A 16,356-nucleotide genomic window follows, 5' to 3' on the forward strand; every position below is an offset into this window, starting at 1 on the left:
AGCTAGGAGATGTAGTTTTTTTACGCTTAGAAGCTATTGGCACAAACGGAAGAAAAACTACATCTCCCATGACGCTCCAGCTAAACCGCTGAACAGGCGCACACGCCCACGCCGAGTAAAGCCATCGCCTGTAATCCTCACACAGCTCTCAATCCTCTGCCGTTATTTTCGGCCCTTTTAAGTTTTGTATTCTTAATATATCACATAAAAATGGACAACTCCGGGAAAGAGAAGGAAGCTATCCAACTAATGGCTGACGCTGACAAAAAAATAAAGTCTTCGGGCTCCTTTTTGGGCGGGATGTTTGGAGGGTAAGCTAGCATGATGTATTAGCCGTCAAACAGCCTCTTTTGGACGCATGAAACCTCATGTTTATGTTACACTTCATTAAATGTTACATTTATAGATACCGAGATGATTCAATAAAGTTGTATTGTAAATTGAGTCGCAGTGTTATTTATGCTAACTTACCGGTTAGTGAAGTTAGTCACCGATGTAAACAAGCTTTCACTCTTCTTCACGATGAAGCATCTTAGTGTAATCCTTTTCTTATATTGACCGCTTTTTGTTGCTTTTTATTGTCGTATGAAAGAGCGGGTTTAGGTGTGACAAGCCTTTATCAATATGAGCACAAAGCTTGTGTTGGCATTATTCTGCATTAATGAATAATTCTGCATTAAATTCAATGTTGTGCGTGCTAACAATGACGTCATCCCCATCTCTTGATTGAATAGCAGCCATATTATTACCAGAGTCCAGCCCCATGAGTCCACATTGACGGGGGTTGGGTAGCAGGTCAATAGGTCATGGCTTGCAGCAATTTTATTGAAGCTACAGGACAAATGCTTGATGTCTGTCACTTTCACAGAGGCCACCACAAAGTGGAAGAAGCCTGTGAGATGTACTGCAGAGCGGCCAACATGTTCAAGATGGCCAAGAACTGGAGCGGTAAGATAAGCTTAAGCTTCTATATTGGAATAATAAGCAAAACAAATGTGAAATTGTGTGTTTTGCAGCACTAAAAGTGCACAGTGCAGCACTTTGTGAAGGTGCCTTCAAGTTAATGCTGAGTCACAGTGTCTGCTGAATCCTTTGTGCTGAACTCTATGAAGCACACTGTTGTTTTACCTTCTGATTTAGCCGCCGGAGGAGCATTTTGCAAGGCCGCACATCTCCACATGCAGCTGCAGAACAAACACGACTGCGCCACCAGCTTCATCGATGCCGGGAACGCTTACAAGAAGTCAGATCCCAACGGTGAGGCTGTGAACTGAACCGATCTCATGTTACGGAGTGACGTATCAGCAGTGTGGGTGTAAGAAATGTCTTTTCCAGGACATTGATTGGATTTAAAAACATTTTCCACGGGACATAATAATAATCACTTAATCAATAATTATCTGTAGCCATCATTAAAACTGTCGTACAGTATAAAGAATTGAAGCGCTCATTTATGGCGGTTCATTGGCTCCAGACCCGGTCATTTTTTTTCAACCATTAATAGTACGTTTTGGGATGTTGTGGGATTTCTTATTTGTAAAAATCACAAACACCCGCTTTGAAAACCACCATAGAGTGAAGTTATGAAATTTGAAGTATGTAACGTATGAAGCCATGTGACAAAAGTCAGTCATACAATTCCATTGTGTACTGAAATAATAACTCTTGGTTAAAAAAATAATCATATTTCTTGAAAATGCCCACAAGTACTCAGTCACTGCCAGTGCTTTTTCTGAAGGACTTGATAGTTGGTATCTTTAGCCATGTTGTACTGAGCAGCCAAGGCAGGTGCATGTACCATTTTCTCTGCATTACAATGTTTTTTTGTCAGGTGCTATGGTTATCATCCCCTTTTTTGTGTTATGCAACTTCAGAAGCATTGATGCAAGGACAAGGCTTTGCATGTATTGCCTGGTTTTGTTTGGGAGTGTGTGTGTGTTCTCTACTTGTACCGCCTTCTCTCTCCTATCCGCATGAATGAAGATTCAAAACTAACAATGTCCGTGTCTTAACTCTTACCTCCTCATCTTCTTCTCTGTGCTTCCGAAAGAGGCAATCAAGTGTTTAAATGCCTCCATCGACATATACACTGACATGGTAAGATGTTTGGAGCGCTGTGCAGACGCACCGCAGCCTAGCCACACCTCTTGCTAGCATCTTAATCCTTCAGCTACTGGTCAGTCTCACTTCTCGTTGGTCTTCTAGGGAAGATTCACCATCGCAGCCAAGCACCACATCAGCATTGCCGAGATCTACGAGTCAGATCTGGTGGATATAGAGAAGGTATGTGTGTGTATATAATATCTGCAGTTAGGGTGAAATGTAAGACTCTTCTCCTTACATCAAGGCCATCGCACATTACGAGCAAGCGGCAGACTACTACAAGGGAGAGGAATCAAACAGGTGAGCTGTGACTCCATGTGCACCAAATCGATTTCATTGTATTTATTTCCTCAAATAATGGCCAGTTTATAAAAGGTAAGGCATTCGCCACAGCTGTAGTCGTCAAACATGGCATCCCGCGTCATAATAGCACGTAGCATTATTATTATTTTTTTTTATTCTCATAACATTTATTTCCACATTTTGATTAGTCTTTTTTTCACTAATTCTGTACTATAAGTTATTTCTTATCAACATATATATATTATACATCTTTGCAAATATTTGTGTGTATCATTTTTTAAAGAATGAAAGAGCATTGGTTCATTAAAAATGTCATCTATAAATGTTGTCATTAGAATTGATATCGTTAATGATGGCACGGTGGTCAAGTGGTTAGCGCGCAGACCTCACAGCTCGGAGACCAGGGTTCAATTCCACCCTCGGCCATCTCTGTGTGGAGTTTGCATGTTCTCCCCGTGCATGTGTGGGTTTTCTCCGGGTACTCCGGTTTCCTCCCACATTCCAAAAACATGCTAGGTTAATTGGCGACTCCAAATTGTCCATAGGTATGAATGTGAGTGTGAATGGTTGTTTGTCTGTATGTGCCCTGTGATTGGCTGGCCACCAGTCCAGGGTGTACCCCGCCTCTCGCTCGAAGACAGCTGGGATAGGCTACATCACCCCCGCGAACCTCGTGAGGAAAAAGCGGTAGAAAATGAATGAATGAATCGTTAATGATCCACCTGCCTCTTGACAAAAGTCAGCTGGGATAGGCTCCAGCATGCCCCTGTGACCCTGGTGAGGACAAGCAGTGTAGAAGATGGATGGATTCATCTTAGTCTCATCATCCATTATACTTTGTATTTATGACATGAATGAAATCAAGCATTGTTTCTTGGAAGTCCACGGTGAGCTCGACAATGGCAAGCCTGCAGTGCAGGCCTTGATACATCCAGCAAAGGTAAAGACGTCCCTCTTGGTTATATTTTTCATGACTTGAGTCATGGCGTGCACTGCAGCGGAGGCCATTATTTAAGGAAATGTCCATATGTCCACTACTGAGTTTATATTAACTATTCTGACTTCCTGTGTGTGTAGTTCTGCCAACAAGTGTCTGCTGAAGGTGGGGGCCTACTGTGCTCAGCTGGAACAGTACCCGAAGGCCATTGAGATCTATGAGCAGGTGCGACGGGATTTTATTTGGATTTTACAATTGCTAAATGAATAAGAGGTACTGATCCCTGAGGAACACCTTGGTCTTAATGCAAAGGTGATGGCAGAGTGTATATGCATGTTTATGGATGGGGAGACCAGTAGTAGAAGTGAATGGGGAACGCCATTGTTGTCATTTCTTGGCATCGTACTTGTGTGCAGGTCGGAGCCAACACCATGGACAACCCTCTGCTCAAGTACAGCGCCAAAGAGTATTTCTTCAAAGCGTCTCTCTGTCATTTCATCGTGGACGAGCTGAATGCCAAGGCAAGGAGCGCTTGCCTCCGCTTTCCTTTGTGGGGGTTTGTTGTGGATTCTCACCACCGTGTGTTTTCCCCCGCAGATCGCTGTGGAAAAATACGAGGAGATGTTCCCAGCGTTCTCCGACTCCAGAGAGTGCAAACTCTTGAAGGTTCGCCTTTACTTTTTCTCTACCTTGTGTGTTTTTTTATGTTAGGGAGGGAATGACTGACTTTTTTGCTTTGTTTGCAGAAACTTCTGGAGGCCCATGAGGAACAGAACAGCGAGGCCTTCACAGAGGCGGTAGGTGTGCTGAAGGAAGTCCACAGTTGTTGTGGTCAACCACTACATGAGGAAAACTTGTTACTTTGTACACGCACAAACTGCATTACACATGACATGGTGTGTGTTTGTGTGGTCCAACCCGCAGGTAAAGGAGTTTGACTCCATCTCTCGCCTGGACCAGTGGCACACCACGCTCCTGCTGCGCATCAAAAAGACCATCCAGGGTGACGAGGGCGACCTCAAATAAGACCTGTCTTCAGTGGAGACACGGACAGGACCAATCAGTCGATCGTCACGCATGGTTCCACACACACACACACACACACACTCTTCCAATGCGCGCTGCTTTACTGTAACACTCTGCTTCCCTTAAAACGGGCGTTTGGCAATCTAGTTGGAACGTAAAGCGTCTTCTAGGACGTCTTTTTCACTACCATCTGTCCTCCTGGGAGGAGCCAGTCATGTCGACCAGAGCATGTTTACGTTTATGTTTAGTCTCCATGCAGTTTCTTCAGTGAGCATCACAGGAAGGTAACCGTAGACGTGCACTAAGACTGTTAAAGCCACTCATTCCTTCCTCAGGATTCCTTTTGGGGACATTTTCTTTCTTGTGATTACTTTGAATTCTTCTAGTTTGAATGTTGGTTAGGACGCAAAGTTGGGCGCCGACCCTCGCTACTAAGCATGCACCCCCTCCCCCCCTCGCCCCATGTGTCGCCGGCGTGGTGAGCCGCACCAAAGTATCCAGCTGCTTCCAGGTGGAATGTTCAGACAAATGATCTGTATGCTTGGGCAAATGGACAATAAAGCTGTACTGTGTCCCTCTTTGCTTTGCAGCATCTTTGATTTTCTTTTCCTGGATCCAACATGGTTTCCTCCTTGGTCCATCCTTCCCAATCCCGCTACAAAGTGTCATGGAAGTAGGTTGTTAAGTTGTTCTAACATCATCTTGAGCTCCACAGCTCCCCCCTGCATTACATGTATATGGTCACCATGGCAACATTAGGTGCTCGGGCATATACTAATTGACCAGATTTGTGTTCATCACCATAAATAACCTTCCATTAAACAGCCACCTTTTGTCTTTCTTTTATTTCTATTCATGTGCAAGTGGAACATTTCAGTTAGCTGGTAGTTAAATAGCTAATACAGCATGTGTTCACTATCACAGCCTGAATGATGGGAACAAACACCACCACAAGAAAAAGGATGCTTTTTTTCCCCACTATTTTCTACGACTTCATGTCGTCCAAAGGCTTGTCTGCTATCTTTTGCACGTCGTCACACGTGTTGTCTTTCACAATCACAGTCTGAATGTCGGGTTCTATCACCCGCGTCTGGGCTGGGGTTTCACACACTGGAGCCAACACGGCTTGAGAGGCGGCCGCTTCCAGGACCGACGACATGGAAGCTTCCGGCTCTGTTAAGGGGACGGGAGCGGCCGGGCCGTCCACAGTCATGACGCTGGCATCCGTGCTGTCTGGCGTCACTACGGACTGCAACCGAGTCCCCAGCGGCACCTCGGTGTGGATGACGGTGATCCCGCCCAGGTGGGTGTGGCTGACCAAGGCAATGGCCTCGTGACCTGCCCACTCAGACGGAAGGGCAACCGGCTCGGCCACAACCACAGCTTCGGCGTTGGTTTTACACACTTGGGCTTCGCCTTTTTTGCCTGGCGTCTTTTTCCCCTGCGTGGGAGCCTTACTCGCAACTTTGGATTTCTTCTCCTCCACGTTGCCTTCCAGGACCACCAGGTAGTTCTTCCACGGAGCGCTGGAATCATGAGTCTGAAGGTTGGGAGGGTGAGTTGTTGACACCTCTTGATGTTGGAAATATATCCAGCTTCCGTTCGGTACTCACCGCCGTGTGCCTGCGAAGCGTGGACTTGTCGGAGAAGGTGCGGCTGCACATTCCGCACATGTAGGGCTTCTCGCCGGTGTGAATGCGCAGGTGTCTCTGCAGGGCGTTGAGCTGCGTGAACTGCTTGTTGCAAAACGTGCAGGCGTAGGGACGCTCACCTGGCGGGCAAAAACCACAAAAATTTCCCACGCTTATCCCGACTGTCTTCCTTATGTCAGCCGTTACCTGTGTGTATGGTTAAATGCTGCCGTAGCGAGTTCCTCTGAGCAAAGCAGCGGCCGCACTGCTCACACTTAAACGGCTTGGTGCCCGTGTGGATGTTGGAATGGTTCCTCAGGTACTCTTTGGAGGCAAAGCTCTTCCCGCAGGCCTCGCACATGAAGGGTCTCTCGCCTTAAAAATGGAGGTGGTAAAAAAACGTTTAGGACCATGGTGCTAAATGGGACGTGCGGTTTTCTTTACCTGTGTGGGAGCGCTTGTGGTACACCAGCATGCTTTTCTGGGAGAAGCGAGCGTCGCACTTGTCACAGTAAAATGGCTTCTCTCCTGTGTGGACCCTACACACGGAAACACGTTGAGCCAAAACTAAAGCTTGAAATAAACACTCCAATACAATTCATGGGGTTTAATATTGAGCCCTGTGGAATACCAATGTGATATTTTTTTTCTTTATTTTTTTACTTTTTAAACATGGAGATGCAAGTGTCTCAGCGCTGCCGTTTCAGGTGGCTGGTAAGACTTCATCATGAAGCATTTGGTATCATATGCTTCCTCTTAAAGTGAATGTTTGTATATAAACGTCACAGGCAGGACTAAAAAGGAGGGCTTGATTTGCTCACCCGCACAGTATGGGTACCCCTTGTCCAAATTGGTTGGTGTTTTTTTCAAAGTATGTGGATTATGGGGCGGCACGGCGGGCCAGTGGTTAGCGCGCAGACCTCACAGCTAGGAGGACCAGGGTTCGATTCCACCCTCAGTCATCTCTGTGTGGAGTTTGCATGTTCTCCCCGTGCATGCGTGGGTTTTCTCCGGGTACTCCGGTTTCCTCCCACATTCCAAAAACATGCTAGGTTAATTGGCGACTCCAAATTGTCCATAGGTATGAATGTGAGTGTGAATGGTTGTTTGTCTATATGTGCCCTGTGATTGGCTGGCGACCAGTCCTGAGTGGGCAGGGGATAGGCTCCAGCACCCCCGCGACCCTTGTGTGGAAAAAGCGGTAGAAAATGAATGAATTAATGAATGTGGACCCAATGTGAGCCATCTTGGTGCTTCACTGCCTTGCTCAAGGGCACCATAAGAAGACCAATGTTATCCAAGAGGAGACTGAGGGCAGCAAGAAAAGAGTGTAATAATGCAGTGTTGAGATGCTTGATCAGCAGTTGTTTACATCATCACCCTTATGGAGGATTGTTATAAGTGGGACCGGTTCCGTTCTTGCCCAAATTGGGGCCCTTAGCAAAATGCTATTTACATAATTCAGAGAAAAAATATTTGTATAAATAAAGAAAAATGACTTCTGAATTCTGCCATTTTCTTCTCTTATCTGTTGTATGCTGTGGGGCCCGTCATGGATTGAGAGCCCCCCCTCCACAGCATGTCTTTAGAAGTGGTACCAGATATTAGCCGGTTGTGTGGAATCGATGCATGAGTACCTTTGGTGCATTTTGAGGGCCGAGTTCTGGGTGAAGCGGGCGCCGCACTCGCTGCAGGCGAAGGGTTTGATGCCACTATGAGTCTTCTTGTGCAGCTCCAGCGACGCTTTGGAGCTGAGCGATTTCCCGCAGTCGGGGCACTGGTGATACTGGGGGTCGTGCACCTGGATTGGAGAGGAGACGGACTGGTCCGGAAAACCGCAAGGAGGCTGTGGATTCATTTGAATCTGACCTGCTGGTAGTGGCGGACCACGTCCTTTTTCCGCTTGAAGGTCTTAGCGCAGACGTCGCAGGAGAACCGTCTCTCGGTGCTGTGCACGTGCTTCTCATGGATCTTCAGGTTGCTGCGGTTGGAGAAGGTTTGCAGGCAGGTCTTGCAGCGGTAGACCAGGTCCGCTTTGACTCCGTGGTAGGTGCTGGTCAACACAAGAGGAACACGCTGATCACAATCCAGAATAAAATCATGAAAATCATGACCAGAAGATACCTGACGTGCTTCATGTAGCATCTCTCGTAGAAGAAGGCCCGCTGGCAGCTGTTGCACAGGAAGCGAGCCTTCCTTTTTGGCAGTCCGTTCTCTTCCTCCTCGTCTTCCTCGCCTGTTGATAATAAGGGTTCCTCGCCGTCATACAGACTCGGCGAGCCCTCATCGTCAGGTCCTACGTCGATGGCGTCCACGGGAGGCGATGGCGGCCATGACTCGTCGGTTTCTGTCGGAGCTCCCGCTTCCTCTTCCTCTGACACTTTATCAGCTTCCTTCAAATCCCCGTGGCTCGTTTTTCCGACCTCATCCTCGCCTGATCTTGCCTTCTCATTATCCGTCTCCATGAGATTTCTTTTCAAAAGCTGCTCAGAGACTTTTGGAGCAGGTTTGCGTCTCTTCCTGCTGCTGCCTTTGGAAGCCACACACTCTCCTGCTCCAGTCTCTCCGGCATCCGACTTGGCTCCATAACTGGTTGGCTCCTGCAGGAGCCCGGCGCTTATGGCGGCACGGCAGATCTTCAAGAGTTCCTTGCAGTCCAGAAGCTTCGCCACCTCTTCGATGTCCACTAGCTTGCTCTGAGTGACGACTAATTTCCCCGTGTAAACGAATTCCAAAAACGTGGAAAAGTCTCCAGGCTGCATGTTGGAGAGCGGGATGTTGTCCCGGGCAGCGTCCTGGGAGAGGAGGATGTTCTTGAAGTAGCCACTGGAGGCGGCGAGGATCACCTGGTGCGCCTGGAAAACCTGAACGTCTCCCCGGTGTTCCACCTGTACGGTGACGTCACTGAGGTGCCCCTGCAGCCTCAGGTGGTGCAGGGAGTCCAGGATGTGCTCGTGGTGGGACGTTGAGGTGAGCTGGACCACTCCGGTACCCATCATTAGGCTGAGCTAACGATATCTATACTCTTGTTGTTTTACTAAATATATATGCAGCTGCTGGCATTAAAAGCCGAAAGCGAATGTATCATGTAAGCTAATCGAAGTCAAAATCAACTCAAATGTGCATGAAATCCAAAATTCCAATTTTTTGGCTAGCTTGCTTTCGCCGCCAGGCTACTAGCTAGCATAGCCGCTACAGGGCTCGAACAAGCTGGCTAAGCTAATTGATGAACAGAATTTTGGCTAATGCTGCTCATTTTTAGCATCGCCGGAGAAAATGTGCCGCAAATTCCACTAGAAGCAGCTAATATCTTACCGTAAGGTTGGTAAAATGGCAACCGGGACAATATAGCCAAGGTAAAGCACCACTTTGTTTATAACTGCGCATCGACTTCCGGTACGGCTGTAAACAGCTCTGGGATCAGCTCTTGTCGCCACAGATGCACGAATCAACCACGACAGGTGCTGATCCTAGTGCTGTACTTTGAGTTTATAGAACAAAAAAAAAGCTGCATCTCTCAAATGCCGTAATTGGAGCATCGTACCATATTTAACTTATTAATGTCCACTACTAGATATTTCACCTTTTCATCATATTCTCCACACGGTGGCGCCATTGCATACATTACCAACATCCTTGCGTGTACAGTAGTTTGCATCATTCTCATTTTTAATACCTTTCCATCGAACACTGCACATGTGTCAGACTTGTTGGCGAAACACTGACTTTAATACAAGTTCTAAACAAAAAAAAAATCCTTTACATTCCCAGCTGCATACCCTGAATGGTGCAAAACAGTCATGGTAAACATGTGTGCAGAAGATACTTGAGGATTCACATTGTGGGATGTTCTGCAGTTGCCAAGGTTTCTTTCCTCCTCCAAGATGAAATGCATGTAGCTTGCATTTATCATAATGAATCCCGCAAAGAGCCTGCAGTCTGCCTGCCTCGCTCCGGTGACTCATACTGCACTCAGGACCCAAAAGCTTTTTCTTTTTTTTTCCTCCAGTGTTCTTTCTACAGTAGACTGGGAACATTGTGTTTTTTTATATCAGTGCCGCATGCACACACACACACACACACACAGTAGCAACCGACATGTGATGCTCACTGAGTCATATGAAAGATTGAAATCATAATAATTTCTGCACCCAATAAGCTGCTGCAGTATTGATGACTGTACAGACATTATGTGTTCATGTACTGCCGTGAGACATTGAACCTGCACATGACTGACAGGAGTCAGTGTAACCTTTGACATGATGCAAATAATAGCTTTCTTTGTAAGCTTGTGTGCTGATAGAAAATTCTCTTTAATCCTCCTGGTTTTGTGTAAGGCAATATGATGTATGAAACATTCCCTGCATGCAGCGAAACGTCATGGCGACGTGTGTCAACACGCATGGTTGACATAACCGCAGGTCGTTGGGGTTAAATATGCCTTTACCTACTTTCAGCTCACCCGAGGGCACTTCGTGTTTGCCTGAAAAAGGTTGGAAGGCGCTACAGGAAGCAGGAGAAGTCACATGATCGAGCAGCCGCCTTGCATCATCACGCTAGTAACGTAAGTGTGCTGTCGTGTTAGCACAGGGGTCGGGAACCTTTTTGGTGAAGAGAGCCATGAAGGCCAGATATTTTAAAATGTGTATCTGTGAGAGCCATATACATTTTTTTAAACATTGACTGCAATAAAATGTGTGTATTTTTATGTAAGACCAACAGTTTTAGATATAATGGGCTCTAATTGTGTAGACCAGGCACACTACCGCACGCCAATGGGGTGTGGCCAGCACACTTTCGGTCATCTTTGCCAGAAGGCTTGGTTCTGCAGCTTTAGCTAGGTGACTATTTGACTAAAGGAGAAAAGTTTATATTTACATGTTGACATCTCAATGACCGAGGTAGACTACAGCATTACCCAGTAATAATCGACTTTTGGTGTTTGACCTGGAAAATATCAAAAAAGATGCATATGGTCGGCTGTATTGCAGTAGAAAATAGATGGACGAATTAAAATGCATAAAAAGTTGTTAATTTTTAATATTTTTAACAGTCATTTCTGTGATGTTTACTTTAAAATGTTAGCAAAAATACATTTTTATTGTGGTAAGAAATGCTTGAGAGCCAGATACAGTCATCAAAAGAGCCCTACCTGGCTCCCGAGCCATAGGTTCCCTACCTCTGTGTTAGCATGTCAGACTTGTTTTTGCTTTCAAGGTGATGGACTCCAATGTCAGGGTTTTCTTCATGCTGGTCCTTATCGTTGCCTGCAACTTCAAGCACTCTAATGATATTAATGTAATTCTTTTATTTTTGTCATTATTTTTTTCATAAAATAACACTGATTGAAAACAGTTATGTGACAACAATAGAATTATTCTGTTAGCATGGTGCAGTTCACCTCCAGTCCTGTAGGTGGTGCAAACTGCTGCATCCACCCAGTTGTTTTCCATCATAGCTGCATGTGCTAGGCACCAATATTCCATCCTTGGCTAGCATATTCCAAAATTGGGGAGCAATGTCTGTTGTTTTGTGCGCGTAATATAACTAACCATTCAAGGACACCAAACGGTGACCCGGCAGTGATGGTTGCGGTCCAATGTGAATACAGCCAGGCCCGCAGCTCCTTCACCGGCAATGACTCATCGTCCGGGCAGATGAACTGATGCTATAAACCCCACAACATAACTGGGAAGAATAGCGCAAGAATAAACCGCAGTGTTCTCTTTGGAAGCCACGACCGCAAGGGGCTTTGCCAGACCGACCAGTCGCCGCTCGGTCCAAATGAGCCTTCTGTTGCGGTTTTGCTTTCCGCTACAGTCAGTCAAGCCTCGCCGGGCAATAAATACAAATAGTTACATTCATGTTGCACACTTTCCTGGCAAATGGCAAATAGTTTTTGCAGTAAATTAGCTTACATGTCGGTATTAGCATCATCAAAGATCCTCTACATAACAGGAGCATACAAAGATACATCTTCTGTTCTTCTCACATTGCTTTGGTTGAGCTTTGAGCTGACATTCTTCTGCTTGTGCGGACGTATAACATATGTAACACATCATTTCCACGTCAACTTTCCCAGAAGTCATTGCATTCCACCTCAGATGTTCCGCTGTGGTGCCTTCATTGAAGTTTACAGCACGCAAGACACTCTTTGCACTGTCCTTGTCAAGGTCACACACACCCCCTCCATCTTCTCTCTTGCCCTTCATCAGGCTGCATGCCACACGTATAGGAGTCTAGACCAGGGGTGGGCAAACTTTTTGACTCGCGGGCCGCATTGATATGACAAAATTTACGAGGGGGGGGCAGACTATATATTTTACACTTAACAGTCCACCTGGTATTATTGTATCTGTAAAATTGTCATGCAATCTGCTATTATTATTTATTATTTTATATTTATATTTAAATATTTTAAAAATAATAAAATATTATAATAATTACAATAAAATTAAAATAATAATTATTATATTATTATTATGTAAAATATGCAAATATAACAATAATATATATAATTAATATAATAATAATAGTCATAATAGTTCTAATAATAATTAGAATAATCTAATAATAATTATTGTTATTCATTCATTCATTTTCTACCGCTTTTTCCTCACGAGGGTCGCGGGGGGTGCTGGAGCCTATCCCAGCTGTCTTCGGGCGAGAGGCGGGGTACACCCCGGACTGGTCACCAGCCCTATTATTATTATTATTATTATGTGCTTGTGTCCCTTTTTTCAGGAGCACTTTGTAAACAACAGACCATGTCAAAAAACGAAATTGATAAAACCATCAAAAGGTTGGCTCAGGCCATGATGCCAGGTTGTATGTTGAGTTTAAATGAAATACTTTGGAAAGATTGGGCGGGCCGTATTCAAACACTTTGCGGGCCGGATGTGGCCCCCGGGCCGTAGTTTGCCCACCCCTGGTCTAGACCCTCATAGTCCCAGCCAACCAAGAAGCTGCTCCGGTCGGGAATTAGAGTGACTCGGTTCTTGTTGGCCCAATGACACCTAATGGCTTTTGCAGAAGGACGGCAAATGGTTGGACTGGAAACAGTCATCATGTGCTGCTGGAATGCACATTTCGCCATCGCTTGCTCGCTACAACTTCCTGTGTTGCCGTGGTGGTTCTCACCTCAATGAGCCAAATGGAGCCAACATTTTGACAGGAAAAGGAAAGACGAAAGGCATGATTGAAGAAATAAGGTCAATATAGACGGCCACAGTTTGACCCTGGAACAGATGAATTCCTTTGGCATTATTGGGGAATGGGAACATGGTCTGCCGTTGGACCTTGCGTTGAAGGGTCATGCACGGTGCCTGACCGACCGCAGAAAGGTTTGGGGACGGACCAGCGGGGGCCGCCGGTATGGAAAATGACACACTGACTAATTATACTCGGCTCTGGGAATGTGTACTTTTTATTGCCAAACTCCTCCTTGGCGGGCCTGCAGACTTTTTTTTCCGCCGTGCAAAAGTGTAAGAAAAAAGGAGAGATAAAGTGCAGATGCTTCCTGCCATGAGCTGTCTTTCACTCCCATCCTTTCATTGATGAAAAGATATACGGGCATTCAGAGATGGAATTACTTTCCAAATGGCCTCTGACTCACCGCCTCTGTTCCCTCTGGCGCTCCCTCCCTCCTTTCCTGTCCTCCCCTCCTCCACCTTCACTCGTCCTTGCCAGTGTTCTCTCGCTGCCTCTCCATTGTAACCGTATCCAGCACCTCGCACTTCAGACCAAGACCGAGCGGCTCAAGGACGGCGCCCACTGCCGCCGTCTTCATAAATAGACTATTTGGAAAGGCTTAGCCACCGTGATCGTGTGGGCGCCTGCTAAAATAGAACAGAAACCCTCCTCTAATAGCACCTCTGAATGACTCACACGCAGGCAGGTGTTTCCCACAATGCACTGCACCGCTCAGCACATTCCTGGAGAGCCGTTGGAACCCCACAAGCAACCTTCCCTCCTTCCTTCTTTCCTTCCTTCCTCCTCTCCCCTTCCTTGCTTCTTGGACGCCGCCCTCGTGTCCTCTGGCTTGGCTTCCGGGGGGAATTGCATCACTCAGACTCTTTAATCACATATGGCATACACGCGCGCACACACACACACACACACACACACACACACACTGTGGGCAGAAGGTTCTCTCCTCACTGCTTATGTGGCTTGCTGTGGAATGTTGCTGCAATGGGAGGCCACTTGACCCAATGGAAATCTCATTTGTGGCGCCCCCTGTGGCTTTTGCACAAAATGCCTACGTGTAGTACATGTAATACATCTATATGTAGTACATGCGCATACACATGCATGTAATACATGTATTAGAGTACATGTTTATTTAATGTAATACATGTGATGCATTGGAATCATTCGACAACTGAGCAATTGAGTTGCTAAGTCAAAGATGTTTTGCCTGATGGCGGCCATGTTGCTCAGGTTAAACAGACAGTGTGCATTTCAGTCCCCTAAAGGTGTGTTCCAAATTTCCAGGTGCTGCGGCTGAACGGCGTTGATGTTACAGCGGGGGTTGGTCTGTACAGCGTGACGTCGCCAGGCAACACAGTAGGGATGCATGTTTTGACATATGTTCACCCCTTTGACTGCGGCAGTTCAGCAGCTTATAATATGACACAAAAAACAGCACAAACTATTCTGAATGAATCTGGAGCAAACGGGGAGCTGGGTGACTTTGTCATCAGCTTAATAACTCAAAAACTAAAATAAGATATGCCATTATTCGTCCCTCAGTAGGGAAATTTGCAAAAAAAAAATAGCTCAATGGATCATTTTTACAGCACAAACAACAGCAAAGGATGAGACTATTTTGGTTTCATTTTGAGCATGTGGTGGGGGTGGGGGTAGGGGTGGGGATGGGGGCTAGTATACCATCCGTATCAACGGAAATTAAAAGATGATACTATCTTTAAAACAATCTTGAATAACTCGCAAACGGCCATTTTAATAGCACAAACATAGCACAAAGATTGTGACTAGTTTACCACAGTGTGTGTGTGGGGGGGGGGGACTTGACAGGAAGTTAGTTATTAGAAATAATATTTATTATAGCGTTTAATAGGAAGCATTTTCGACTGGCAATGAAATGATCTCATTATGTCATCTATCTATGATGATGAGAAGAAATCTTTGTCTGCGCTCTTCCTGTGGCGTCTCAGTCATGTGGTTAGGGCAACCGCAGACGAGGGTTTAAACCCTGGGATTGACAGACACGCTCACTGGGTTGTGTAACATGGCAGCGTTCCAGCGCTTGTGTAATCATAGCAGTATGCCAGGACGGGAAGTTCATTTAGGATCTCTTTTTAGCTTGTTGCTGCCTGCTGGATGGGGCCTTGAAGGCATTAGCCATGGACATGGGACACTTTCAGAGTAAACCCTACTGGGAACATGGCCTTTTCTGTCTGGTTAGCTTCCATGCTAATCACATGTCTTTGTTGTCTTTGTCCAACAATCACTATTGTGCACTCTAGCCCATACCTGGCAACATCCATCCACGGGTCCATGTCCACCCACCATCCATCCATCATTCATCCATCTATCTCCATCCATTCGTCCATATCAACCCATCATCCATCCAACGATCTACATCCATCCGTACATATACACCCATCATCCATCCATCTATGTACATCCATCCATCCATATCCACCCATCATCCATCCATCTATCTACATCCATCCGTACATATCCACCCATCATCCATCCATCTATCTACATCCATCCGTACATATACACCCATCATCCATCCATCTATCTCCATCCATCCGTCCATATCCACCCATCATCCATCCATCTATCTACATCCATCCATACATATACACCCATCATCCATCCATCTATCTACATCCATCCGTACATATACACCCATCATCCATCCATCTATCTACATCCATCCATACATATCTACCCATCATTCATCCATCTATCTCCATCCATCCGTCCATATCCACCCATCATCCATCCATCATTCATCCATCTATCTCCATCCATCTGTACATATCCACCCATCATTCTTCCATCCATCATTCATCCATCCGTCCATAGCTACCCATTATCCATCCATCATTCATCCATCTATCTCCTTCCATCCGTTCATATCCACCCATCATCCATCATCATTCCTCCGTCTATCTCCATCCATCCATATCCACCCATCATTCATCCATCTATCACCACCCATCCGTCCATATCCACCCATCATCCATCCATCATTCATACATCTATCTCCATCCATCCATATCCATCTCTCCATCCATTCATCCATACATATCCATTCATTCAACCATCCGTCCATCCATTCATTGAACCATCCATCCATCCATCCATCCATCCATC

The 16,356-nt window shown here is 45.8% G+C and overlaps 2 protein-coding genes across 4 annotated transcripts; one reads left to right on the plus strand and one right to left on the minus strand.

Annotated features, from left to right (window-relative positions):
• Positions 1-59: 59 nt before the first annotated feature.
• Positions 60-12,872, plus strand: napbb (N-ethylmaleimide-sensitive factor attachment protein, beta b). Of its 3 annotated transcripts, XR_013630436.1 has the most exons (13): positions 60-311; positions 869-948; positions 1,141-1,257; positions 2,051-2,097; positions 2,206-2,283; positions 2,348-2,403; positions 3,484-3,568; positions 3,760-3,864; positions 3,941-4,009; positions 4,090-4,140; positions 4,268-4,880; positions 4,960-5,042; positions 12,745-12,872. XR_013630436.1 is itself a non-coding variant. In XM_058056348.2 (11 exons), the coding sequence occupies exons 1-11, from the start codon at positions 211-213 to the stop codon at positions 4,367-4,369; spliced, it is 891 nt and encodes a 296-aa protein (XP_057912331.2). In that variant the 5' UTR covers positions 60-210; the 3' UTR covers positions 4,370-4,947. The 3 variants fall into 3 exon arrangements, 1 of the variants encoding a protein (XP_057912331.2); XR_013630435.1 differs by lacking the exon at positions 12,745-12,872 and having other exon boundaries at positions 4,960-5,189; XM_058056348.2 differs by lacking the exons at positions 4,960-5,042; positions 12,745-12,872 and having other exon boundaries at positions 4,268-4,947.
• gzf1 (GDNF-inducible zinc finger protein 1) lies at positions 5,196-12,218 on the minus strand. The gene is made up of 7 exons (XM_058056346.2): positions 8,125-12,218; positions 7,870-8,053; positions 7,638-7,801; positions 6,445-6,539; positions 6,208-6,375; positions 5,983-6,140; positions 5,196-5,909 (listed from the first exon to the last, which is right to left on the minus strand). Exons 1-7 carry the CDS (start codon positions 8,997-8,999, stop codon positions 5,355-5,357), a joined length of 2,199 nt encoding a protein of 732 aa, XP_057912329.2. The 5' UTR covers positions 9,000-12,218; the 3' UTR covers positions 5,196-5,354.
• Positions 12,873-16,356: the final 3,484 nt, after the last annotated feature.

This window comes from Doryrhamphus excisus, linkage group LG19 (assembly GCF_037039965.1).
Source record: "Doryrhamphus excisus strain RoL-2023G ecotype Guam linkage group LG19, RoL_Dexc_Guam_v1.1, whole genome shotgun sequence".
Lineage (NCBI taxonomy): Eukaryota > Metazoa > Chordata > Actinopteri > Syngnathiformes > Syngnathidae > Doryrhamphus > Doryrhamphus excisus.

What these genes read in the sequence shown, in the direction of transcription:
- napbb (XM_058056348.2), top strand. Translation starts at nt 211, where the DNA reads ATGGACAACTCCGGGAAAGAGAAGGAAGCTATCCAACTAATGGCTGAC. An exon ending in TTGGGCGGGATGTTTGGAGG is followed by an intron (nt 312 to 868) that starts GTAAGCTAGCAT and finishes TCACTTTCACAG; the next exon opens with AGGCCACCACAAAGTGGAAG. An exon ending in GCGAGGCCTTCACAGAGGCG is followed by an intron (nt 4,141 to 4,267) that starts GTAGGTGTGCTG and finishes TCCAACCCGCAG; the next exon opens with GTAAAGGAGTTTGACTCCAT.
- gzf1 (XM_058056346.2), bottom strand. Translation starts at nt 8,999, where the DNA reads ATGATGGGTACCGGAGTGGTCCAGCTCACCTCAACGTCCCACCACGAG. An exon ending in GCCCTCAAAATGCACCAAAG is followed by an intron (nt 6,540 to 7,637) that starts GTACTCATGCAT and finishes TTCCGTGTGTAG; the next exon opens with GGTCCACACAGGAGAGAAGC. An exon ending in CCACAAGCGCTCCCACACAG is followed by an intron (nt 6,376 to 6,444) that starts GTAAAGAAAACC and finishes TCCATTTTTAAG; the next exon opens with GCGAGAGACCCTTCATGTGC.